This window comes from Callospermophilus lateralis, chromosome 1 (genome assembly GCF_048772815.1).
Source record: "Callospermophilus lateralis isolate mCalLat2 chromosome 1, mCalLat2.hap1, whole genome shotgun sequence".
In the NCBI taxonomy this organism is placed as follows: domain Eukaryota; kingdom Metazoa; phylum Chordata; class Mammalia; order Rodentia; family Sciuridae; genus Callospermophilus; species Callospermophilus lateralis.
This window is the reverse complement of record NC_135305.1, coordinates 194,932,513-194,958,261: the sequence shown is the minus strand read 5'-3', so window position 1 is coordinate 194,958,261 and position 25,749 is coordinate 194,932,513. Positions and strand designations below refer to the sequence as shown.

The following is a 25,749-nucleotide window of genomic DNA, read 5'->3' as shown; positions in this document are numbered from 1 at the left end:
GAGACCATAGAGTTGGAATTTTATGCTGGAGAATGGACTGGTCAGCCACAGCAGGAAGCCAGGTGTTTGATGTCTGTGTAGACACTGAATTGAGGGCAGCAGCGGCAGGATCAAGACTAGGATTTTAGCACTGAAAGCTGAGTGGCAGAAGCCATTACCAGTGTCCGTGGAAAAACTTACAGTGAAGTGGCAGAGAACGGGGCCTGGAGAATGGGAATGGGAGAGGACTCAGGGCTGGTGTTGGGACTCTGAGTTTAAATATTGAGTGAGAGTATCCTGGTGCATGGGTTCTTAGCTGCATGTCATAACAGGGTCTGCCTGTGACTTCTGGCATCCAGCAAGGTTGTGGGTGTGACGGAGGAGCTTTCTCTTTTAGAACAGCCAAGAAGTTGGCAGAACCCTCTCTGTAGGGACAGCATGACCTTCCTTAATACCGCTGTGTTCCACAGTGTTTGGTTTACAGGAAAAACTTGCTCAAGATTTTGAGACCCAGCGTTTTAGTCGGCGTTTGCATTACTGTAACCAAAATATATGACAAGGACAACTTCGAGGAGGGATTGCTTATTTGGGACTTGCAATTTCAGAGGTCTCAGTTCATTGATAGCTGATTCCATTGCTCTGGGCTCAAGGTAAGACAGGACATCATGGGGACGCTGCTCAGCTCATGGTGGGGCCAAGAAGCAGAGAGGCCAGGAAGAAGGAACAATAGGAAGAACAGTCCTTCCAGGGGATGTACCCAGGGATCTACCTCCACCTGCATACAGGTACCATTACCACCCCCTCCATTCAAACTGGGATGGACTGGTAGGTTAAAGCTCTCACAGTTCAATCATTGTACCTCTGAATATTCCTGCCACAAAACAGAAGCTTTGGGGAGATGCTGCCTATCAAGACCATAAAGCCTAGTTATCTCTGCCACGCGACTAGCGCTGGCTTCATGAAAGAAGGTTCTTCGATTCATGAGTAAATGCTAGGGAGTTTTTAATTAAAGAGACAAGACTCTTATTACCTTTAATACCAGCTCCGGGACGGCTTCTCCTAGCTCCCGCCTCCAGCCACCTAATATGGTGGCGAGGTTTACAGAAGAGACTAGCAGGAGAGGGAGAGGGAGAGGGAGAGGGAGAGGGAGGGAGAGGGAGAGGGAGAGGGAGGGAGGGAGAGGGAGAGGGAGGGAGGGAGAGGGAGGGAGAGGGAGAGGGAGAGGGAGGGAGGGAGAGGGAGGGAGGGAGGGAGGGAGGGAGAGAGAGAGAGAGAGAGAGAGAGAGAGAGGGAGGGGGGGAGAGGGGGAGAGGGGGAGAGGGGGAGAGAGGGGGAGAGGGGGAGAGGGGGAGAGGGGGAGAGGGGGAGAGGGGGAGAGGGGGAGAGGGGGAGGGGGAGGGGGAGAGAGAGAGAGAGAGAGAGAGAGAGAGAGAGAGAGAGAGAGAGAGAGAGAGAGAGAGAACATGCCAGGGAGTGGGATTTTATTGGGGAACAAAAACTTCTGGGGAAAATCCCATCCAATGAAGGTTAAGGGGGGCAGCATCCTAAGGTCAGGGGCGATGATTGGGTCTTCCGGCAGTGGCCAGACACGCCTCTCTATGGATAATCCCTCGGACCTGGAGGAGGGTGGGGAAAGCTCTGACACAGCTGTGTCTAGGCGCCTCTCACCCAGCCAGGGAGGTAACTCAAATCACGTGCGAGGATGGCCTCCCACAGCTATCCATGGGTAACTGCAGCTCTGTGATGACTCCATGGGATTATTCAACAAGAAGATAAGGAATGGGCTTGTGATGCCATGGCAGAGGCAGCTGGAGGCACTTGTGGTCAAAGGTTAGCAGGTAGCTCCGCTTTAACCTTCATTCTTGGCTCAAGAGAGAACATACCTGCCACAAAGCTGTGTATGTCCTGCCTTAATATCTCAAGGAGACGAAAGTTGTATAGTTTTTTCAAGTATTGTGGCTGCTTATGCAAATGCCTGACTGGTCACTTCATGAGTGGGGTGGGTGGGGCAGAAGTGTTGACAGGCTCACATATGAGTCAATTGGATGGGGACAAAAACTAATTTTATAAGACATAGAAAGATAAGGAAATATAATGGTGGGCCAAATCAGAGACACCATGGGAATGCCCAGGGTCAGGCTGCAGGGATGTCACACATATACACCAAGTCCAGAGGGTTCAAGGAGGGACTAGGTTGGTAAAAAGAGGACCTGATCAGTAAGTGACAAAAGTCAGTAAGTGACAAGGAATGAGTGAGAAGGGCGGTGGTAGAGAGGCAGAATGATGTGCTGTCGACTACTCCACTAATCAGGAGTGTAATTTATCAGTTCGGTATGTCATTCAATCATTGAATAAGTATTGTTTATTAAAAGGTACTGAGTATTGAGTAAGTTCCAGGTTTTAAATCTTAGGGTATAATATTCACAGGACCCAGGCACCAAGATGGTAGCAGAAGTGCTGTGACTTGAAAGAGGCTTATAAGCAGATGGAAGGACAATGAGCAGATGGAGCCAATGGAGGCTCGGGAGCAAAGGGGAGGCTTCAAGAACAAGTAGGAGTTAAGTAGAAGATGTTGTTTTGGCCAAAGAGGACAGTGTATATAAATGTTCGGTGAAAACATGAAAGTCCAGTGCTTTGGGGGAAGCCACATCATGTTAGGAATCACTGGAGTATGAAGTGCTAACTGGGGTGTGGTGTGGGATGAGGATTCGGATAAAAGAAAGGACTTGAAGGACCTCCTAAGTTGTGGTGAGGACTTTGCACTTTATGCCCAATTTTTTTTTAAGAGCCACTGTAAGTGCTTTAGGGAAGAGATATGCAATCTGAGCTATGTTGGGAGCTGGGCTTGGAGGTAAGAGTGGAGCTGGAGAGAGAGAGATGGACTGGAGGAGATATAGGTTGTCAGAGTGACAGGGTTTGGTCATTGATGCAAGAGGTAGTGGACATGACATCTAGATTTCTGGACTGGACAATGGAAGGTGGATTTTGTAGTCATTTATCCATTTGTGGAAATAAAAGGAGGATTGTGTCTTGGAGGGAGAATAATGAGTCCAGTTTTGGATGTCTTGCCTGGGGAATTGCAGGGGGAAGTCCTGCTTTTGAACTAGGACAGTGCCTGTCTTGATGGGGGTCGGGGTAAGGACCAGGCCAACCTCATTATCAGTTAATGGCCATGGTTTATTTTTCCCTCTGGTAAAGAAGAGAATCCACACCGGGAAAACAAGAAATTTGGGGCTGGAATTTGCCAGAGGGACAAAGCTGTAATCGAGATGTGCAACTTCTGAGTGCATAAACAAATAAAATCTAAAGATTCGCAGTGTCACAAAAAAGAATTCATGGAATTTCACTTGCACCAGTGGTTCTTATTTTATGAACTCCTTGACATGCTTCTGAAACAAAGAAATTGTTTTGTTGTTGTGTTCTGGGAGAGCTTCCAGCAGGGCACACCCAGAAAATGGTGTACTTCACAAAAGATCGGCCATCTCCCTGGGCTCTGATTTTCTTCTCCCTGGGTCAGTATTTCACAGTTGTCAGGCTATTGCCCAATGCCTGCCTGTCTTAAGCCCCAGAAGAGAGCCATCTGTTGAGCTATAGAATGTTTTCAGCCAGAATACATGCATCGTTATTCTAAGCGGGGCGTGCTGTTGCTTGTAGAATTTTTTATAGGTGGAGGCCCAGCATATGTTCTGAATTAGAAGCTCTCATCTGCCTGTGGCAAACCGTAGCATGTGCAAGTGGAAATTCCCTCCTGGGTGATCCTGGAACTATTTGGAATACTATTTGTTCAGATATATCACAAGTCCTTTCGTATAGCTCTTCCTCCATTCCCATTTAATCTTTGAATACAAAAATGTCTCTCTGTGTGTGTGTGTATGTGTTTATTTTGGATTGTCTCAAACAAGAAGCATTGCCCACTTTCTCACTAGGAACCTTCTCTTTGTGTAGAAAGAGAACCGTATATAGAGATGCTGCCGTTTGGATAAGTGTCCCTAGAGCCCGCTGTGTTAAAAGCTTTGTTGTCAGTCTGTGGCACTATTGGGAGGTGGTAGAACTTTTAAGAGTCAAGAGTTGCAGGTAAGAGGAAGTTAGGTCACAAGGAGAATGCCCTTGGAGGTGATATTGGCACCTCTTTGTTTCCTAAGTACCATGAGGCCAGTATGACAGACACTCCCTCCACAATATTCTACCCCAAAGCTATGGGGCCAACTGAGCATAAAAAAACTTTAAAAATGTGAGCCCAAACAAATCTTTCTTCTTTTAAACTTTATTACCTCAGGTATTTTGTTACAGTAGTAGAAAGCTGACCAAAAAAGGAGAACACACTTTTTAGTTAAGTTTTTTAAAAGGAACTTTCTATACTTCAAAGGACGTATTTGGTCAATTTCAAATTTTTAAAGGCAGAAATATTTTGAATTTAAGGTAGTATTAGTGATGTCTGCTAGGAAATAATTCCATTTAACTGCTTCTGGTTAGATTAAAGTTCTTGCTTCAAGACAAAACAGCTGAAAATAAGAGGGGGTGTTTTGGGGGAGAAGTGCATTGTAGGGATAGATCAGTTGTGTGGGGTCATGATACAAATGCTGAGTGGTTGTCACCTTTCCTCCTTGCCCTGCATAAATCAAGATTGTTTCCCAGAGCTAGGAGACCGGGAACACTGTAGCACAGAGAGCTGAGTGTGCTCACTGGGTGGGAAAGTTCATGAATGTCAGGAATTTCTTTATCTAGAATAATTAAATTTTGCTGCAGGAGAAATATTTTAGGATTTTTAACATGTAATGAGGCAAAAATTCTGGAAGTTTTTAGGTGCAAGAGATTGAGGTATCCTGGGGACAGAAATAGAGTTCCAACAAGGATTATTAACGAAAGGTGGTGCATGGAATTTTCTCAATTTGGACCTGATTGCTTTTCCAGCCATTTTTCCTCCCTTCTTTGTCCATCTCTAACACCTTTTATCGTTTGTACCGTATCCTCCTTCCCAATATTTATCTTTAGTTTAAAATTAATGCATACTATTGTGAAAGAAAGAATATATAAATAAATACAAAAAAATGCCATTCTCTGAATCTCAATTGTAAATTTCTTGGAATAGACTAACAGAAAACCCAATTTGATTCCTGCTGAAGTTGGGAGGCCTGCCTCCATGAAGCAAGTACAATTTAGATACAAATGACCTTGCTGCTTTTCCTAAGGTCATGTGGTATTTTGGTGATGAAGCTCACCTTTGTTTCCTTGTTTGTAAAATAGGGATATTCCAATTCACAAAGTACAACTGTTGGGAGAATAAAATGAGGTCATTCTTGGAGAAGACTAGCAACTGGCATATGGTACCTGGCATATAGTTGGCACTGAATACGTGGTACCCCTTTAATTATCTAAGGGACAGCTTGACCCTTCCAATGGGTGATGTTTCTAGAGAAAAAGATGAGCTCACAATGCTTTTTCCTTCTGTGCTTCTCCCTACTGCACTTCTATAATGTTGTCTCTCTCTCTCTCTCTCTCTCTCTCTCTCTCTCTCTCTGTGTGTGTGTGTGTGTGTGTGTGTGTGTACACACACATGCCACATGTTCACATGTGGAACCTTATTGTACAGCATGGACTGTATCATACAGAAGTGGAGTTTTCTCGAAACTTCTCACTAGTAATATGCATTCTTATCAATCTTCTATTGACCCTACCATGTAGTTCAGAGCATCACTTAGATGTTACTGGCACCTTCAAGCACATCTGCTCAAAACCATGCTTGGAGGGTTGAAAAATGTGAGCGTGTGTGTATAATGCTATAAAGTTCTAAATAATAAATTAAAGGATAGTTTAGAGTCCTAATTATAGCCCTCTGGGTTAACTTCCCATTACAAATTAAAATATCCATCTTGACACAAGTTTAATTTTTTTCAAAACACCTGTTCTGAAAGGAAATATATTTTTTACATAATTGGAACTGTGACACTTTGAAAATATTTCACTTTACTAGAAAGTCAGTTATGTTCCAGAATAAATGTTCTCCTGCGGAATGGGGAAAAAATCAATCCTCAACAAAAATCCCAGCTAACACATGCAGAACTCACCCATCAATTTTCTTTCTTTTCTCTTCATCCTTATCATTTTTTAAAGTCAACAATAAGCCCCTTTGGTTCTCTTCTCACATTTTGAAAAAAATCATCAGAGAAGCAGAAGTGTGATCAGTTAACAACTATTGAGTTCTGAAAATAACAACAAAGCTTCTATCTTAAACCATCCACAAAAATCGGAGCAATTTCCATTACAACCTTGTGAATTAGGCAGCTTATTTGTACAATCCATTTTCCTCCACACCAGTTACCCATTTTATAAATAATATTCTGGTGTTGTGAGTGCACAACATACTGGTACTTCACTGATTATTCTATCAATCCAGAGAGGTAGGTGATGATACAGGTACCCTTGAGGACTGACTTCAATAGGACTGGAGTAAGAGAATTCTGGTTTACAACGGCTGTGCCATTTCCTAGGCATTATTTACCATAACTGGATAGCAAAGGAAATACTTGTGTTTCCTTAAAATAAGACAATTTGTGAGGCCTGTCACAAGAACTGGAAAGATTTCTCTCCCTTCTTGATTTCCTTTTAACTACCTCCATAAAACAAAGGAATTGCCAAAAACCTTTGGATGCTTCCTCTGTTCTTCATGAAAAGAATTGCTTAATTGAAGTTAGTGACCTTCTTGTCTTCTCCATTCAAAGATCACCTCTGCTCCTGGAAAGGGATGTCAGGGGAAAGAGTTCTGCCTTCCACTGGACTTAGAGAGTTATAATCATCAGTCTCCACATATTATACGCTCTCTTTAGAGTACATTAAAAAGCCATAAGATGCAAAACATACAGTGTATGTACTTTATTATCTTTGAAGGCCTGATGGGTAAGTTCAGATGTGGACAGCAGGAGAAGCTGGATTTAAATAAATTTCCAAGCACTTCTAATGTTCTGCAATGTTCTCACATATTCTAAGTTGTTGCTGTGAGTATCACTTCTAGGGGCTGATTGCCAGCTACTTTCCAGTGTTTATTTCTGTTGTCTTCTATACTTGGGCTGTTTCTTTCCTTCTGTGTCTTCTTCCTCAAAGATAGAAAGGCCTACAAGGGAGAGGGAGCTTGGCGTTTTGGGGGAAATACAAGTAGTTTGATCTGATCTGGATTTCAGACTGCTGAGTGGGAAGATGTGGTGATGAGGCTAGAAGTCTAAAAAGTCATGTCAACCTTTCTGCTGGGTTTGAAAATAATCCTAAGGACAAAGAGGAACCATTGATCATTTTACAGACCAGTGATACGGTAAGATTTTTGCTTTAAAAACATCACTATTAATTCTGGGTATTAGGAACATGGGTGTCCATTTTATCATTCTTTGTGTTTTCCTGGATGTTCCAAAGTCTGATTCAAATGAGATAGATAAAGAATGCTCATTCTGGTAATAGAGTAGAGAAGGGAGGCAATGCACCTCTCACTTGGAAAATTGTGACAGTAAGACTGGGGACGAGGGTGAGCTACCGTGGCACATAAGCTGTTGGACTGGGGCACACGTAGGAGGTAGAATTGGGGCTGGGGACAGGTGTTGTTGAAGTTTATGGAAAGACAGGTGGGTAAGTGACAATCCATACAGGAAGATGGGAGAAGATGACTATGTCTGCTTAGGACCAGTTTGAAGTGCCTATGAGTCATCTTTGTGGAGAAGTCTTTCAGGTATTTGTATCTTTGAATCTGGGATGTGGGAGAAAGTTCTGAACTGCCGACGTCAATTGGGCCCTGTCAGTCTGTAGAAGACAGGAGAAGTTGAGATGGTCAAGAAAATGTGAGAAGAGTATACAGCCAGTGGTGGATGACACTCCAGGGGTTATCTACAGGTATCTTCAGGCCTTGGAATGTTAGAGGAGGGAGACTAAGAAGTGAACGAGAGCTTATAAAGAGGAAAAGTCATCACGTGTCCTAAAGGGATCAAGTGTGATAATTCTAAAACATCATTTTTGCTTCAATGTAGCAATAACAAAATTTTAGGAAAGAGCAACGATAGTGGAATGGCAGGAGAAGAAGCCAGATTACAAAACGTTTAAGAATTAAATGATAATAACAGCTATCATTTGAGAGCTTACTATGTGCCTATCACTGTGCTAAGTTCTTTTATGATACATATTTTATATTTTGTATTCACAGAAACCTGGTAAGGACAATTAATATTTACTCCAGTTTTTCTTGAGAAAACTGAGATGCAGAGAAGTTAAATCCTGTGCCCACAACCACATAAATCAGGTGGGGAAAGAACCATTCTGACTTGAGACTGCTTTACTCTGAAACTCTCTCCTCCTTAGAGAGGAGGTGGGACAATGGTTGTAGGGCTACTTTCCATGAGTGAGGACATGATGTGGAAGAAAAGGGAAGAGAGAACCAGAAGGGCCAGCCCCTGCAGAAGAGGGGTTTTGTCTGTCTGTTTTCAAGATGGAATAACCTGAAGTATGTTTAAATACTGATGAGGAAGAACCGGGAGAGAAAGACAAGGTAAAGATCTGGAGAGAGGAGGATTGATCTCCAGGATCGTTTTCCTGAGCAGGTGACATGGGGTGGAATAGGATTCATAGTATTTCACCATCATCATTATCTTGGGATAGCACCAGTGGGATCCTGTTTCCGTCAGCTTTGTCAGTCAGCTTCTATGACCAAAAGACCTCACAATGACAATTTTAGCAGAGGAAAGTTTAATTGGGGTTTAAAGCTTAAGAGGTATCAGTCCACCTATGGCTGGCTGCATTGCTTTGGGCCCAAGGTGAGGCATCATAGTAGGAGGGTGTGGAGGAGGAAAACAGCTCAGAACAAGGCAATCAGGAATGAGAGAGAGAGAGAGAGAGAGAGAGAGAGAGAGAGAGAGAGAGAGAGAGAGAAGGGGGGGGAGAGAGAAAACACTCCATTCACCAGGGACAAAGTAAAAAAAAGACATGTCCCCAGTGACCCACCTTCTCTGGCCATGCCCTGCTTACCTACAGTTATTGCCCAGTTAATCCATATCGGTGGACTAACCTCATAATCCAATCATTTACCCCTGAACTTTCTTGCATTGTCTCACAGATGAGCTTCTGGGGGGTACCTCATCTCTGAACCATAACAGATCTCACACAGGTTAACTTGGAAGTAGATGGGTGAGGAGGCTCTTATGTTTCCTAATTCCTATTTCCTTGCCTTAGGCTTCCTATTTCCATGTGAAGGAGGAGGTGAGGGGCTTTCCTAAATAGAGTGTGGTGATAAGGTAAAAGCTCAGATGAGCATAAAGATTTGCATTTGCCTGTGCAGAGAATGGCAGAGAGTACTGAGCAGAGAAATGTGGAAAGACTCCAAGTAGCACTGAAGTAAGTCCCAGCGAGGGCTGGAGTGAAATAAAATTTGTAGTGAAATTGATCTGGGGCAGAGTGGAGGAGACAAAGGCATAGTATATGCTAGATGCTTGGGAAGAATTTATTTAATTATGTAAAATGACGTAGGTAGATAGATAAACATTGAGTTTGCATTGACTTATATTTCCCCTTGATGTCAATTTGTTTTAAAAATCAAATTTCGCACATCAGCTTGCTATTAGCCCTTTTCTCAAAAAGGGAAGGAAAAGAAAATAAATCCATGTATGTGATTTTATAGAAATTTAGATTTCAAAATAAAAACTTTCCTTAATAAGCTATGTCCTGGGTTCCTTTTTACTGCTCCTTTAGTTCTGTAAAGCTCTCAAAACCTGAAGGAAGCAGACAAAATTTAGAAAGATAGAAAAAAAAGAAGAGTAAGAAAGAAAAAAAGAAGGGAGAGGGGAGAGCAAGAAGAAGGACCAGGAGGAAATGGGGGTCGGGAGAGAGACAAGGAGAGGGAGGGACCCTGGTGTGGCTTTGGAGTCCTGATACACCAGTATTATTAAGAATTTCATTGTTCCTGGGGCTCACTGGCATTTCCTTTATCTGAATTTTCATTTTGTGGAAATCCTCCTGGGTCCTGGCCAGTTCACACAGTGACTTTGTAGTTCACAGCAGTGATTGACAGCTTTGCAAACCACGCTTGATGTCTGACAGACAACTACATCTCTCCTGCTAAGTGTTGGATTTAAACTTCTTCATAGCTTTGCAAACCCCAGCATGGGGGTTCCTCTCAAGACCTCAATCTTTGCCTGACTGTCTTCTCCCATTCTTCTCTAATTGCAAGATGGTGTTTCAAGCATTATTTTCTTGACAGAAAGTGGTGGGGCCCAGTTGAAAATCCAGGTGCTGCAGTGAGCAGTCTCCATCTGAATGAACATTTTTAAAATCAGGGCCAGATGGCATTAAGGATGGGAATTTCATATCTTCTCCTATGAGAGATCTCCTACGAGGGAACAGAGCCACTTTGGTGGCTACAGAGATGTTCCTTTCAGAACCTTCCATCAGACAACTGATGGGCCATGTCGCCACTCCCAGATGGCCTTAAATCAAGCACTCTTGAGCCAAATCATGGGGGAGTTGAAAGACGGGCAAGGCTTTTAGAATAAACTGCCATGGTTTGTGGTGAGTTCTTGTGAATACATGTGAAGGTCATGACATCCCATTTTGGAACACAGGGCCAGATTTCAGGAGATGGACCTCTTTTCCTGTCTGACTGTGCTAACAATGCACCCTTCATTTCATTCATTCATCAAATACCTCTTGAAGGCCTGCTATGTTCTCAGCATTGTGCATTGTGAAGCGGCCCTCCCCTCTCACGATTGCATTCCTCCTGGGATCAACACTGAGTATTTGCGGGAGGAAATAAAGCTCCTGCTCTTTGAGCACCCTCCAGAGCTTGCACTGTATCGTCTTCTGGCTCACCAGAACGCCTCCAGGTAAGAAATACGAGGCTCATTTTACCACCTGAAAACTGAGGGTTAGACATATGAGGTAACTCTGGCAGGCCTGAGATTTGAACCCTTGTCTCTCTTTCCACTAATTGAGCTGCTAGAAGACAAGAGTAAGGTGGGAGATTTTAGTTTTCAGAAATGCTGTTTCCTCATATGGCTGCATTTTAGCAATTGAAGCAGCTGTTAACTCCTTTGTGCAAATAAGGGTCCACTCAGTGGTCATTTTCTGAGCAGTGAAGCTGCATATGAAGATACAGACTGGCTAAAAAATTATTTAGTTGGGGGTATAAATCTGAAGGTCTCACAAGATAGGGCTAAAGAAAGAGCTTTTAACTACAGTGAAAAGCTGAGTGGTTTTAAAGACACATTCATTCTGTACTCATTCTCCATTCCACTTGGCACCAGCATAATAAGCTGATAGATGTTAAAGGAAGAAGAAAGGAGAGGAATTTGTGTTGGTCAAATGCCCTTGGAGGGCACGTCACCTGTGTCATTCCTTGGAGTCATTACACACATCCTGTAAAGGGGGTGCTATGGTTTGCATGTGGTTTGTACCCCAGGGTTTACATGTCAAGAATTTTGTTCCTAGTGTAGTGATGGTATAGAGATGTTGGGAACTCTAAGAGGTGGGGACATGTGGGAGGTCCTTAGGTTAATTGGAGGAGAGCCCTTGCAAAGGACCACAGGACCATAGCCTTTCAGCTTACATTTTGCCATGTGATCTCTTTTTTTTTCTGCATGTGTTCCCACCATTGACATCCACCCTGAGGTGATGACCAGACGGGCCCTCACTAGAGCCTGCACCACACATTTGGACTTTCAGCCTCTGAAGATGTGAGCTCAATAAACCTTTCTACAAATAAAGTTAGCCTGCCTTAGGTATTTCATTATAGTAATAAAAAATGGACTTACATAGGGGGATGAAGAAACTGGGGAGGGGAGAGATGTAGAAGCTTTGTCAGGTAAGAAGGTAAAAATAATCAGGATTTGAACTCAGGTGTATCTGCCTCCAAAGTATTTTTTTTAAAAGAGAGAGTGAGAGAGAGAGAGGGAGAGAGAGAGAGAATTTTTAATATTTATTTTTTAGTTTTTGGTGGACACAACATCTTTGTTTGTATGTGGTGCTGAGGATCGAACCCAGGCCGCACGCATGCCAAGCGAGCGCGCTACTGCTTGAGCCACATCCCCAGCCCCCTCCAAAGTATTTTATTTGCACTTTTTTTTTTTTTACAGCAATGAGATTATTTGGACCTGGGAGAGAAGGGAGTAGCTGAGGGGTTAGATGTCACCTCAGCTGGAAGCAGACCCCTTACTCAATATCCTGGGCTTTTTGCTGTTTCTTCTTTAGTTCCAAAGGGAGTTTTATTTAGAACTGAGAAAGCTGACTATAGCTACACACATATCTGTGAATTTTCTTTTTTAAAAAATTAATTAATTAATTTTAATTAGGTATATATGACAGCAGAATGAATTTTGATGCATTGTATACATTAGCAGCAGAACTTTACATTTCTATGGTTGTACATGATGTAGCGTCACACCCTATGTGCAGTCACACATGTACCTAGGGTAATGATGTCCATCTCATTCCACCATCTTTCCTACCCATATGCAGCCTTCCCACCCCTTTATACCCTTTGCCCAATTAAAGTTTCTTCATTTTTCCCAAGCCTCTCCCCCTTCCCATTATGTATCAGCATCCACTTATCAGAGAGAATATTTGGCCTTTGGTTTTTGGGCTTGGCTTACTTCATTTAGTATGATATTCTCCAACTCCATCCATTTACTTGCAAATACCATAATTTTATTCTCTTTTAATGCTGAGTAATATTCTATTGTGTATATATACCACAGTTTTTTATCCATTCATCTATTGAAGGGCATCTAGGTTGCTTCCACAGTTTAGGTGTTGTGAATTGAGCTGCTATAAACATTTATGTGGCTGCCTTAATATAGTATGCTGATTTTAAGTCCTTTGGGTACAGACCAAAGAGTGGGATAGCTGTGTCAAATGATGGTTCCATTTTAAGTTTTCTAAGAAATCTCCATACTGCTTTCCAGAGTGGTTGCACCAATTTGCAGTCCAACCAACAATGTATGAGTGTGCCTTTCTCCCCACATCCTTGCCAACATTTATTGTTGTCTGTATTCTCTGCCATTCTGAATGGCATGAGATAAAACCTTAGAATAGTTTTGTTTTGCATTTTCTCTAATTCTAGAGATGATGAACATTTTTTCATGTACTTCTTGATCAAATGTATATCTTCTTCTGAGAAGTGTCTGTTCAACTCCTTAGCTATTGATTGGGTGTTTTTTTTTTTGTTTTTTTTTTTTGGTGTTAAGTTTTTTGAGTTCTTTATATATCCTAGAGATTAGTGTTCTATCTGACGTGCATGTGGCAAAAATTTGCTTCCAAAATGTAGGCTCTCTGTTCACATCATTGATTGTTTCTTTTGCTGAGAAGAAGTTTTTGAGTTTGAGTCCATCCCATTTATTAATTCTTGATATTATTTCTTGTGCTTTCGGAGTCTTGTTAAGAAAGTCAGGGCCCAATTGACATGATGAAGATTTGGGACTACTTTTTCCTCTATTAGTTGCAGGGTCTCTGGTCTAATTCCTAGGTCCTTGATCCACTTTGAGTTGAGTTTTGTGCATGGTGAGAGATAGGGGTTTATTTTCATTTTGCTGCATATGAATTTCCAATTCTCCTCGCACCATTTGTTGAAGAGGCTATCTTTTATCCACTGTATGTCAAGTACACCTATGTCAGGGGTATTTGACCACTGAGCCACATCCCCAGCCCAATTTTGTATTTTCTTTAGAGACAGGGTTTCATTGAGTTGCTTAGCTCTGTGTATTTGCCTACTGGATCTCATAAGATTCTAGAAGTCTTTCCCCAGAAACTTTAATATCTTACAATGTTATAAGGTGGGAGAAGCACTGCTTTTGGACTTGAGAATCTTATTTGGAGCCCTGGGTCTACTGAGGAGCTGTGTATCATTGGGGAAGACTGAGATGCTTTTGGGCAAAGTCCTAAAGCCATTATTATTATTATTGTCATTATTATTATTTTGCATGTTGAGTGGAAACAAAATTACGTACATGATTCATTAACACATTAAATCATTCATTCACCCACTCATTACTGTGCGGGACACTATTCTAACAGTGGGAGTTATGGAGGTGAGCAAGACGTATTGCATGCTCTTTCTTACAGGGCTCATGTTCTAGTGGGGAGACTGGCCCTAAACAAGAAGAAAATACATGAATGAAGTAGCTTTGGGTTGTCTCATGTTACATAGAGGAAAAACAAATAAATAGGTTTATACGATGAAGCGATGATAATGGTATACAGTGGGGAGGGAGCCTATTCTAGACTGGTGGGCCAGAGAAAGCTTCCTGAGGAGGTGACAAGTGAGTCAGCATCATACTAACAGAATGAACCAGTGGAGGGAAGCACACTTCAGAGAAAGAAGAGAACAGTGAAAAAGAGGTGGACAAATGTGCTTAAAGTGTTCGAGGAGGAGAAGGGAGATCTAGGGTGACAGAGGGCAGGACCCGGTGATGTAATACATGTAAAAATATTTTGCATGTTATAAATCATTTCATAAAAGTTTGTTATTTTTATTTTTTTCTTACTGCTGCTGCTTTCACTTCCTCCTCTTTCCATCCCTTCCTTTCTTTCTCCCTCCCTCCTTCCTTCCTTTTTACCAGTATGGCTTCTCAAGTGCTGAGTTTTTTAAAAAGTTTTTTTTTTTTTAAAGTTTCCAATTAATTGTGATACTTCTGTAAAATGTCCCAGTCTTGCCAAATAACTATGGAGGCTTCTAAATGCTGGTTTTGGTTTCTGTGCCTCTCTCATGGTTGGCCAGTATTATCATGGTTCACGGACTACACCTCGAATGGCGCTCTCCTCTGTAGCAGGATTTCTCTGGCCCAATCTTGTGCCCAGGAGCTTTGTTATGGGCAGTTGCTGACAAGCTCTAGTAGCCCCATGTTTGGTTTGCAAAGGTGCAAGGAGCACTGAGGAGAGAGCATTGTGGCCTGCTGAGCTGGGCTCTGTGATGGGATCTGGAAAGAAGAGTGACATCTAGAGTAAATTGGGTTTGAAAGTTGAGCTGCGTCTGCCACACAGACAAGGAGGAGAGCTGAGGAGGGGCATCTACAACTTACTTTCCATATGTGTTTTATTTTACAATTTGTCCATGTAGCACATGAGTCGGAATCATTTTATTTCTGTGGGACATAGGATTCAAAACCACACCGTGGGCATTTGTGTAAGCAAATACTGTAGACTTCAGTGTGTTGTTCAAAGATCCTCCAGACTCTCAGAGACAAGCACCTGGAGGTTGGTGTAGAGTCACCTTTAGTTTCTCCTGATGCCATTGTATAATAAAAAGGCCCAATTAGCCAGGGCATCCCAGTGGGGGATTTCACAAAGAGTCTAGGAGGAGAGCAAGGACAGATGGGCATTCCCAGCAGGGCTCAATTCCCTTTACGAAGTTTGAAAGGCCAGGGGAAGTGTCCAACAAGGTAGAATCCTTGCCAAGGTGAATTTTGAGCTGGCTTGAAAAGGCTTGAATAGTGGCTGACTCTTAAATGGGGAACAGACAAGGTTATTGAAACCATCAGAGTGTGCCTTGGGGTGTTTCCAACAGCCTGACTGACTCTCCTGGGCTGTGAGACTGGTGGAGAGGTGAGGGCCCCAAGCCCTGGCTGGGATACAGAATGGAGATGAGGATGCCAGGTCCCGAAGGAGATAGTGTTTGTCAGGGGCGATGCAGGCATTTTTCTGATACCTCAAACAGTGCACAGAAGTTTTAGGCGGACATTTGGCTCTAAATACAGGGAACAGTAGTCTCCTCATTTCATCTTAATTGTCCACAACTGAAACTCAAGCAGAACTTGTTTGGAAGATTTCATGATGGAGTGTCCCTCTAGACAGGATAAAATTGCTTTGGGCTGTTTTGAATAGCTACTTTTGGTTTGGCAGACATAAACCCATTTTCCTTTTCTGCGATATTTGCCTTGCCCTGTGATTTAAAAAAAAAAAAATGCTTGAGAATTTAAAGATTTGAAAACAACCCACAAGGCCATGAAAGGAACTCCATCTTATTCAGTTTCAGGCTCTGTGGGTATAAGTGTCTCCACCAACTTGAACTCTGGTTTTGAAAGAGGAATGCCATCCACGTTCATGGCAATTTGGAGCAGAGCAGTTGAAAGCTTTGGAATTTGAAGTCGTGTATACCCAGGGTTGAAGTTTTACCCTGCCTCTTCCTTATTGGGGGAAGTAATTTCATCTCTCTATTTTTCTACCCTTGTGCATAAAATAAGGTGCTTATAAAACGTCCTTGTTAAGTGTTAAATGAGATACCTGGAACACAGTACAGGGTGCTTTCAGTCAAAGCCTGATGTGATCATCACACTATTTGTTATTGTCTTCTTGACCAACTAGAATCCAGAGGGCTTATTACTAGTTCGGTCCTCTCTGGATATCATTGCTGTGTGACCACTGGATCACTTCCATGCTGTTGGTGGCCCTGTTCCTTCTCATCAATCTAATAGGCAGTGTTTGTTTCTATTTTTTTTTTTAAATTTCATGCAGCAATGAGCTTATGCTATTGTACTAGCTGCTTTGGCAAACATAACAAATGGATTTTAAAATGACAGGTGGGGTGATGTAGCTCAGTGGTAGAGCACTTGAACAGGATGTGCAAATAATAATAATAATAATAAACAAATAGCAGAAGATAATAAATATTTATTGAAGATCCACAAATGGTTTTATTCATTTTATCTCATTTAGTTCCCATAATATGTGTGCATGATAGATATATTATTTTCATTTCATAGATGAGGAAAGAAAGCTTGGAGTGGTACATATATCTGTGCTCCCAGCTACTCAAGAAGCTGAGGCAGGAGGATTGCTTGAGCCCAGGAGATCAGAGTCAGCCTGGACAGCACAGCAAGATCTGTTCATTTAGGGAAAAAAAAAAGAAAGAAAAAAATGAGGGACGAGTTTCTGAAAGGTTAAGTGACTTGCCTAAGCTCACACAGCAATTATGTGGATTTACATTGAGCTCCTTGTGCCTCCTAAGACAGTGCTTTTCTTTTTGCACCATAACACCCCTTTGCCTTTGATGAGCTCCTGAGCTAGTAAGACAAGAGGAAGTGCACATAAGCAACAGAAAGCTAGCACATCCAGGTTGGAAGGGCAGAAGCATATCATGCAGACAGCTTGCCAACCTTGTCCTTTTCTCTTCCCAGAGTGAGCAGTGGAAAGTAGGGCTAGGCCCAGTAGCCATAGCAGTTCAGGTCACTGGTGGACTTGGGACCCAACTGAGGACAAGATGACTCTCTCCATTCTTTTGAGACACAGGGACTAGTTGGTTGGAGTTGGATGATTGAATTGGGAGATTGTTATGTGTATTCTATTATTGTGCAACAGCTTATCACAAATGTAGCAGATTAAAACCACACCCACTTATTTACGGGTAATTCCTGTACATCAGTCCTGTGTGCTGCATCCTCTGCTCGAGTCTTAGAAGGCTGAAATCACAGTGCGGGCCTAGCCGTGTTCCTCCGACAGCATTCTGGGGAAGAATCTATTTCTAAATTCTTTTGGGTTTTCAGTTGGATTCAGTTTCTGCGGTTGTGGTTGTCATAGGACTGATGTTTTCCTTTCCTTTCCAGTTGTGGACTAGGAGCTGTTCTTTTATTTCCTAGAGGTCGCTTGTAATTCTTGCTATGTAACACCTTTCATCTCCAAATCCAGCAATGGAGACTCTCCCTCGCATTGACATTCCTTCATGCTTCTCCTGTTTTTCTCAGGAAGAACCCAGAGCCTCTCAAGTCTCACCTGATGGGATGGCTGAGCCCACCCCCACAGTCCTCTTTTTTTTTTTTTTTTTTAAATCAAGTGTCTTGGTGGATTTTCTGTCGCTATATCTGAGTAGCACAGACAGGGAGATGTATAATGAGTAAAGGTCTATTAAGCTCACAGTTCTGAAGGCTGAGAAGACTCAGCTGTAGAAAGCACCCCTAGGAGCTGTGGACTCTGGTCCTCACATCCAGGCAGACTGTGGTCAAATGAGAAGCTGGGGGGAGATATACTCAAGCATTGCTCTCCTGGCCCCTCTTAGATTACTATTGATGTGCCCCATTAGGGGAACCCAGTTGGAAGCCAGAGGGCACCTAGCCAGTTGGTATCATCCATACACATCAGCCCCCTGCATATAGAAGAAGGTGGTGAGAGACTGGAATGGATCTGGAATGGATAGAAGAGACACAGTTTCCTCTAAGATCATATTACCTCTCAGGCACTGGCTTTATCTGGGACATGATACAGGGCACATTCAGTCCATGAAGATATTTGTTCACCTGGGGGAGGGTGCATGTGTGTACACATGCAGGGACTGGCTTGGTGGCCGTATTAGTTTGCTACGATTACTACAACAAACTACCACAAATTTCATGACTTATAACAACACACCCCTATTTTCTTATGGTTCTGGAGGTCAGAAGACCAAACTCAGTTTCTGAGGGGTAAAGTCAAGGTGCCAGCAGCTGGTTCCTTCGGGAGGCTCCCCAGGAGAATGATTGCATCATGCCCTTTTCAGCTCTAGCAGCCACCTTCTCTCCTTGGCCATTGGCCTCTTCCTTCATCTTCACTCCAATCCTTGCTTCCATCATCAGACTACTTTCTCTTTTCTCTAATAGAATTTCCCTCTGTCTGCCTCTTACCAGGACCTGTGTTTACATTTAGGACTCATTGGGATTATTCAGGAGAGTCTCCCCATCTCAAGATCCTTGACTAGTTTATATCTGCCAAGTCTCTTTTGCCATCGAAGTTAACATTCACAGACTGCAGGTATGAGGACCTGGTTGTCTTCAGGGGTCATTATTCAACTCAGGAGAGTAGGTGTGGACTCTTGTATCACATGGCTTGAGTTCAGATTTCAGCCCTGCCATTTACGAACATCATGACCTCAGAGGAGTTACCTAGTCTCTCTGTGTCTCACTTTCATCTCATTGTCTGTTAAATGGGGGATAATAACAATAACAACAATATGTGCACAGCATTATTTTTGTGGATTAAATGAGATAGTTAATGGAAAGTGGTTATCCCAGGGCATGGTAAACAGTCAATAAATGTTGATGATTATAGTTTCTACTGTTGTTCTCTGGTACTTATGTACCTGTCATTTTTGCTGCCAAAAGTCATTCTCTTCTTCTGCTAATAGCAACTTACTTTTCCTGGGGAACCTCCCTTTCTCCACTCTCTAACCATTCAGTGTAGGTGGGGCCGAATTCACTCCTAGCCCCAGTTCTGAATGTGGGACCCGGACTAAGCCCACCAAAACAATTTCCTTGACTTGGCCCGGAGAACTGGTTCAATGATGGACGTGTGAGCCAAGTTGGTACAAGCAGTGTGAATCCCCAACTTTCTCAGGAGTGCCCATGGAGGGAATATTTTTGAGGGATCACTGAAAGAGACTATGTGAAACTGTAGCCAGGAGCAGCCTCCCTAAACAACATTTCTAAAGTTTCACCATGTGGTAGAGCCAACCCAGATGATGAGAAATAGAATTAAGGGAAGGAGAGGGACCCCTGAAATCTGAGGTTAAGCTTCAAATCCAGTTGATCCTGAGACCAGCACTTTTGTTATGTGAGCCAATTAAATCCCTTTCTTACTTAAACCAGTTAAAATTAGGTCTTCTGTCATTTTTATGTGAAGGATTTTCAGAGTTATGGGAGGTGGGGAATCTTTTCTTTGGTGGGGGTTGGGTGGGAGGGGGGCAGGGGGTGGTGAATACAGACTAATTGGCCATTTCTCAGCCTCATTAGATTCACAAGAACCCAGAAACCTCAGCCCTTTGTCCTTGGCCCCAGAATGTCACTGGGGTACAGTGAATTATCTAATGTCATTCCCACTCCTTCCAAAATGATGGTGACTTATTGAACATCTCCTATGTGCCATCCATAAGGATGAAGAATCCTTTCTAATGCTCCCCACAACATTGTAAGGAAAAGATAATTTTACAAACGGAGAAATGGAAATTCAAGGAGTTAAAGAAAAAAATTCCACAGTCATGTAGTGAATGCTAGGAAAAGTAGAGGGTTCAAACACAAGGTTTGGTTGTTGTTGTTTGTTTGTTTGTTCATTCAGAGCTTGTCCCTTTTCTCTTCTGCTACAGCAACTCCCATAGGTCCTCAGGGAAGAGTCTCTACAATTGGGAATGAACTGGTCCTGTTTGCAGTAGCCTTAGCCTCTGGGCCTCTCAGAGGTTGGGATTATTCTTCTGTTCTATGCGTTACTCAGAAGATGCTGTGAACACTTAGATGCCAAGAACCTCCTCTCTTTGGCTGTGTTTATTTGTCCTTCTGTCCTTCCATACTTTCCTGTGGGTTGTTTACACCAACTCACAAGTTGGATTTGGTCTAGGAGATTTCCTTCCATGTTCAAATTAGACATTCTATGCTCTTGGGAACCTTTGATCCACTGGATTTATCACTCTATTTACAGGTATATGTCTAGAATGAGACATAAGGTATAGCATAAAGCAAATAGGAGGTAGCTACCACCTTTTGAGCCCTTGAATTCCAAAGGAGATAATAATAGCAATTGATCAGTGAATAATAATCAACAAACCAAACCCATACTCACATGCAAAGATGAAACACTGTGTTGAGATGATAAGGTTGGGCACCAGATGTACGTGTGTGTGAGCTTTACACCCACCAGTTTCTAACTCTGGGCAAATTGCTTAATCATTTATCCCTCAGGTTCTTCAACTACAAATTGGAGATAGTAATAATTCCTCCTAGGGTCACGGTGAGGATGGTTGCTATTATGTGGGAGGATCATAAATGCTGAATGGCTATTATGAATGTTAAGTGCTTAGCCCAAAGCTTTGCTCATAATGAGAACTCAAAAATATTAGCTATTTGTTAGTGTATGTATATGTGAAAGAAAGTAGAATATTTATAGTGTATATACAATCTGTCTAATATGTATTCTACTTTAGTCAAAATTTTGCCCTAGAGACCACACAGTTACCTAGCTAGAACACTTTTAATGAGAAAAACTGAATCTATTATCCTTTAGGACCTTGGTCAGGGACCAGAAGCCATAAGCTTGATACATAGTTTTTGGATTAGGGATGCAGAAATCAGCTACTGGGCTGGGTGGGACCTCTTCACTAACTCTAAGGGGCACCAACAGGTTCCTTAGAAGAAGAATACTCAAGGCTGGTCCAGCAATCAGAGCTGAAGTGCAGGGGTCCCTTGGTTTCTGCAGAGAGAACCAGGGAGAAAACACTGTCAGGTATTAAACAAATTCACACCAATCTCATAGACACTCATTTACCAACTTTTTTGGGTGGTCTCCCCTCAATCTTTATACAATAGTGGAACAGCCTTGACTTTTCTTTCCCAGCTGCCACCAAACGAGTACACTCTGGAAGCCCTGCTTCTGTTACTGTCCTGACCTTGCCTTCTGCCATTGTTGGAGATTTGGTTGGCTTCCTCAATCCCTGCCCTGGGATGCTGGAGTTGGGATGTGAAGTTCTTAGTGAACCTTCTGAACTGAGATCTTAGAGGGTTGGGAGATCTGGGACAACTCCAGGCATGAAATGAGAAATGACGTCAGAGAGAAGGGGAAGGAAGCTCTGCTTCCAAGTATTCTTCAATTCTTATTTTAGTCTTCTCCCATTCCCCAAGGGTCTTGAATATTTTTGAGTCATGATCAATGCTACTCCCTCTTTTTTTTTCTAATACTAGTTTCCAATGTGTCCTATTATTTCTTAAAAAAGGATCTACATAGGTAATACTCAACTTTTCAGATATCTTGTAATTTTGTACTTTTGAGATGGAGAGCACCTCTTCAATGATTAGGAGAGACACAAGATAGAAATAGGTTTCTTACTTAACAGATCCTGTGGGGACGCATGGCACACCTGGGGGCCACAGACACAGAGGTCAGGGAGTGCAGACAGGGAAAGAGACAGAGAGTGGGGAAACATGGGCAAATACCCATGAGCATTATTGAAACAAGTTTCCCATGGGAGTTTTTATTGATGGGGCAAGAGTGCAGAGGCCCAGCTCAGTGACTGAGCACTTGCTCACTGTGTAAAAGGCCCTGGGTTTTAGCCCTGATACCACCATGAAATGCATATAATTGATGGAGCATACTTATTAATTAATTTAGACTGGGAAGATATAGAAAATCTGGATGGGGACACATAGTGACCACCTACCTTATTGGTGGGCATATAAATTCTAGCAGTCATTCAGGAGAGTAATCTGGTATTCATATGAAATATACATATACTCCAATGGTCTGCTTCAGGGTACACTGCTTAAAGAATTCTCACACAGGGCTATACAAGGATGCATATGGCTCTGGCCATTCTAGCATTGCTTGTAGTGACAGGGAGCTAGAAGCACTTCTATTACCAGGAAAATACATAGGCAAAATGTGGTTTGTACACATGAATACCATGGAAGAGTCAAAAGATATGGACTTACGGCACACATAGCAAAGTAAGTGGACATTAAAAAGCTAGTGCTTAGTAGAAATTAATTAATTTTCTTAGAAGAAAAATTAAATATGTAACCATCTGTCTACATGGGATAAAAAGATGTGCAGAACAAATAGCAGTGCATACTTACAACATGTACCTTAAAAAACATTAGAATGTTCCCTGATGGAGCAGGGAACAGAAGAAAGAAAGGTTATAAAAGGAACTAAGTAATCAACTCACCTCCACTAGGATGGATAGTATTAAAAAACAAACAAATGGAGAATAACAAGTGTGGGTGATGATGAGAAGAAATTGAAGCCCTTGTGTTTTGATGGCGGGAACATGTACTATTGCAATCATTAGGGTAAGCAGCATGATAGCCCCTCAAAAAAGCAAAGAAGAATTACCATATGGTTCAGCAATTCTACTTCTGGTAATATACCTCAAAAAATTAAAGGTAGAGATCTCAAAAACTATTTGTACCATCACGTTCACAGAAATTCTATTCATAGTAGGCAAAGTGTGAAAGCAACCCAGGCATTCATCAATAGAAGAACAGATAAACAAAATGTGGTATACGTATACAGTGGAACAATATTCAGCCTTAAGAAGGAAGGAAACTCTAGTACATGCTACAACATAGACAAACTTCAAGGACATTATGCCTAAAAAAAAAAAAAAAAAAAAAAGTCAGTCACAAAATGACAGACCGTATGAGGTACTTGGAATCACCAAATTCATACAGACAGAAAGTAGGAGAGTGGTTGCCAGGGTTGGGAAGAACAGCTGGAAGTTGTTCATGGGGACAGAGTTTCAGTTCTGCAAGATGAAAGGATTTCTCAGGATTGGATGCACAACAGTATGAATGAATGAACATAACTCTACAATGGTTACAATGGTAAATCTTATACTATTTCTGTGGTTTATTTTACCACAATTAATTTTTTTAAAGGGGGATAAAATAAATAAATGAGAGTAGGGCATTATACACACTAATAATGCCCCATGGACCAAGAAACGGTTGACCCAATCCTTTTCACAAGAGATGCACATTTATAAGAATGTGGAACAATTTTTGTGGTCCTTGTTTTCCCTAAAAGCTTTAGACTATGGGAGTAGAGACAGTGATTTTAGGACCCTTGGTCTGGGTCCTCTTTGTGCTACTTGCAACCCTGTTCTACAAGATGAACCTGGTCGATTCAGATGAATTGGGAGGTTTTATGTTCCCATGTTTTTCTCCCATCCAATATGTCTCAACTTTGAATTGGCAGGATTTATTCCAGTTACAAGGTTATTTCTTTCCTTTTTCTTTGTTCAGTTCAATTCCATTTAATTTAAACCTTGCCTTCTCTTTCTCTGGATTGTTTTGGATTCAAACTTTCTGCCAGAGCACTACCAGCTCACTTCCACTTGGTATGGCTCACACAGTTGAGCTCGGCACAGTTTCAGTCTCTGCGTGGAGACATTTAACACAGCGTCCTCACTCAGATGACCCTAGAATGGCATAGGTGGCCTCTGTGTGCTACTACAAGATGGATAGTGCCCTCTGCATGGATTCTGAAGTAGCCCTGAATATATCCATTGGGTATGAGGCTAGAGGTGTCAGGACTGGACGTGGCTCCTAGGTTGGGGGCACAACTGGTCTGAGATTGTTTATGATTCTCAATCAGATTGAGCAATTCTTTTGGCTGATCACAGATTCAAAGTTTTATCCTACATTGGAGCTTAAGCTTTTCTCCTCATGATTTTACAAAAAATGATGCATCAAAATCCCCTTAAGTTGTGAGCTGACTTGATGATTCAGTTTCACTGGTGGAAATACTAGGCAACCATGTTTTCTTTCCTGGGTTGCTCAACTGAAATGCTTAAAGTTTTGTAAAATAAGTATGTGGAGGTCAGTTGTTCCCTTTCTATTGGTATCTGTTCAGAAATTACTACTTGAATGGTTGAAGTTTATAATCTTTGATACAGTTAGATACTTATTCTGGTTTTGATCAATAAAGCCATATTGGTTAAGATTCCTTCCCACTACAAAAGTGCAGGAGTCAATTAACAAGTTGGACATACAAACACACAAGGTGTGTGTGTGTGTGTGTGTGTGTGTGGGGGAGAGAGAGAGAGAGAGAGAGAGAGAGAGAGAGAGAGAGAGAGAGAGAAAGATATGAAAGTAGCCTGAAAACACTTATTCATGGAGTAATGATAACTTGAGATGCTCCTTGCAATAGCTAAAGATTTGAGATTTTTATGGCCAGTGTGATAAGGGATATGATAAGTAGAAAATCAGCCCTGTTTTTATGTCAGTCAGCATTACTTCCATTTCTTCCAGACAACAGCCACTCTAGGCCTGATTGCTTAAGAAACTAAAGCTGTAAATTATATGTAATTTTCTTATGTTACATTTGTTTTTATTGGGTAGGAGTGGAGTTGGTAAGGGGAAATAATTTTCTTAAAAACCAAAATGAATTGATACATGGTGCAGTGTGGATGAGCCTCAAAGACACATTTCTTCCACATTAAGTGAAAGAAACTGATGCCAAAGATCATACACTGTAGGATTCTACTTATATAAAATGCCTAAAAAAGGCAATTCAGAGTGTCAGAGAGATGATTAGTGATGGCCTGTGTTAGAAATAAGCAATGACTGCAAATGGACAGAAGAGAGCCATTTTGGTGGTGAAAATGTTCTTGCATCAATTTTGGGGAAGAATTGCATAATTGTGCAAGTTTACTAAAAATCATTGAATTGTACATGTGGAACTAATGAAATTTATGGTAGATAAAATATTTCTCAATATATCCACTAAAAAAGAACTATGCCAAACAAAAGCCATATATTCTTGCTGATTGCAATGGTAAATGTTGGCCCTATATACCGTCTCTTCTTTTGCCTCTTTACCTGAGGAGGAGAAGCAGATCCCCTGTATCAGGAGACAATAATTTTCTATTGGTTGCTGTAAACATTACCTGAAATGCTGTGCAGCAACTGTTCTGGGACTGAATGGACCTTACATCTTATGTCTTGGCATTATACTGGTCAGAGTTGTACCTACTTAGTGCTAGAGAGTGGTCCCCTGCCTGCCTCACTGCTTTGTTGCTGGCTCTTCATCTTCTTAATGCAGGTGGACAATGGGATCATCACTTGCCACCAAGGTGCTGTGTGAATTTTATAACCTTAACACTTGCCATACTTTATCATAAAATGGGGTTTTAATTTTCTGTTTGCTACTTAAAACACAAGCTCTTCCAAGCTGAGAGACCATGTGGTACTCTTCTCTGGGCTCTCAGGACTGGACACATGTAATGGATGCTTCATAAATGTCCACTGGTTTGAGATGACTTTGTTAGAGAGTTGCTGCTGATTTCATGGAAAGGGATGTAATGTT

At 41.9% G+C, this 25,749-nt stretch overlaps 1 protein-coding gene across 1 annotated transcript in view; it reads left to right on the top strand.

Moving 5' to 3' along the window:
- The first annotated feature begins 421 nt into the window (after positions 1–421).
- Gadl1 (glutamate decarboxylase like 1) overlaps positions 422–25,749 on the top strand; it is a 455,087-nt gene continuing 429,759 nt past the window's right edge. The window contains exon 1 of the mRNA XM_076868723.1: positions 422–764. Within this exon, the coding sequence (XP_076724838.1) occupies positions 731–764 (34 nt within the window). The 5' untranslated portion in view covers positions 422–730. The remainder of the gene's footprint in view (positions 765–25,749) is intronic.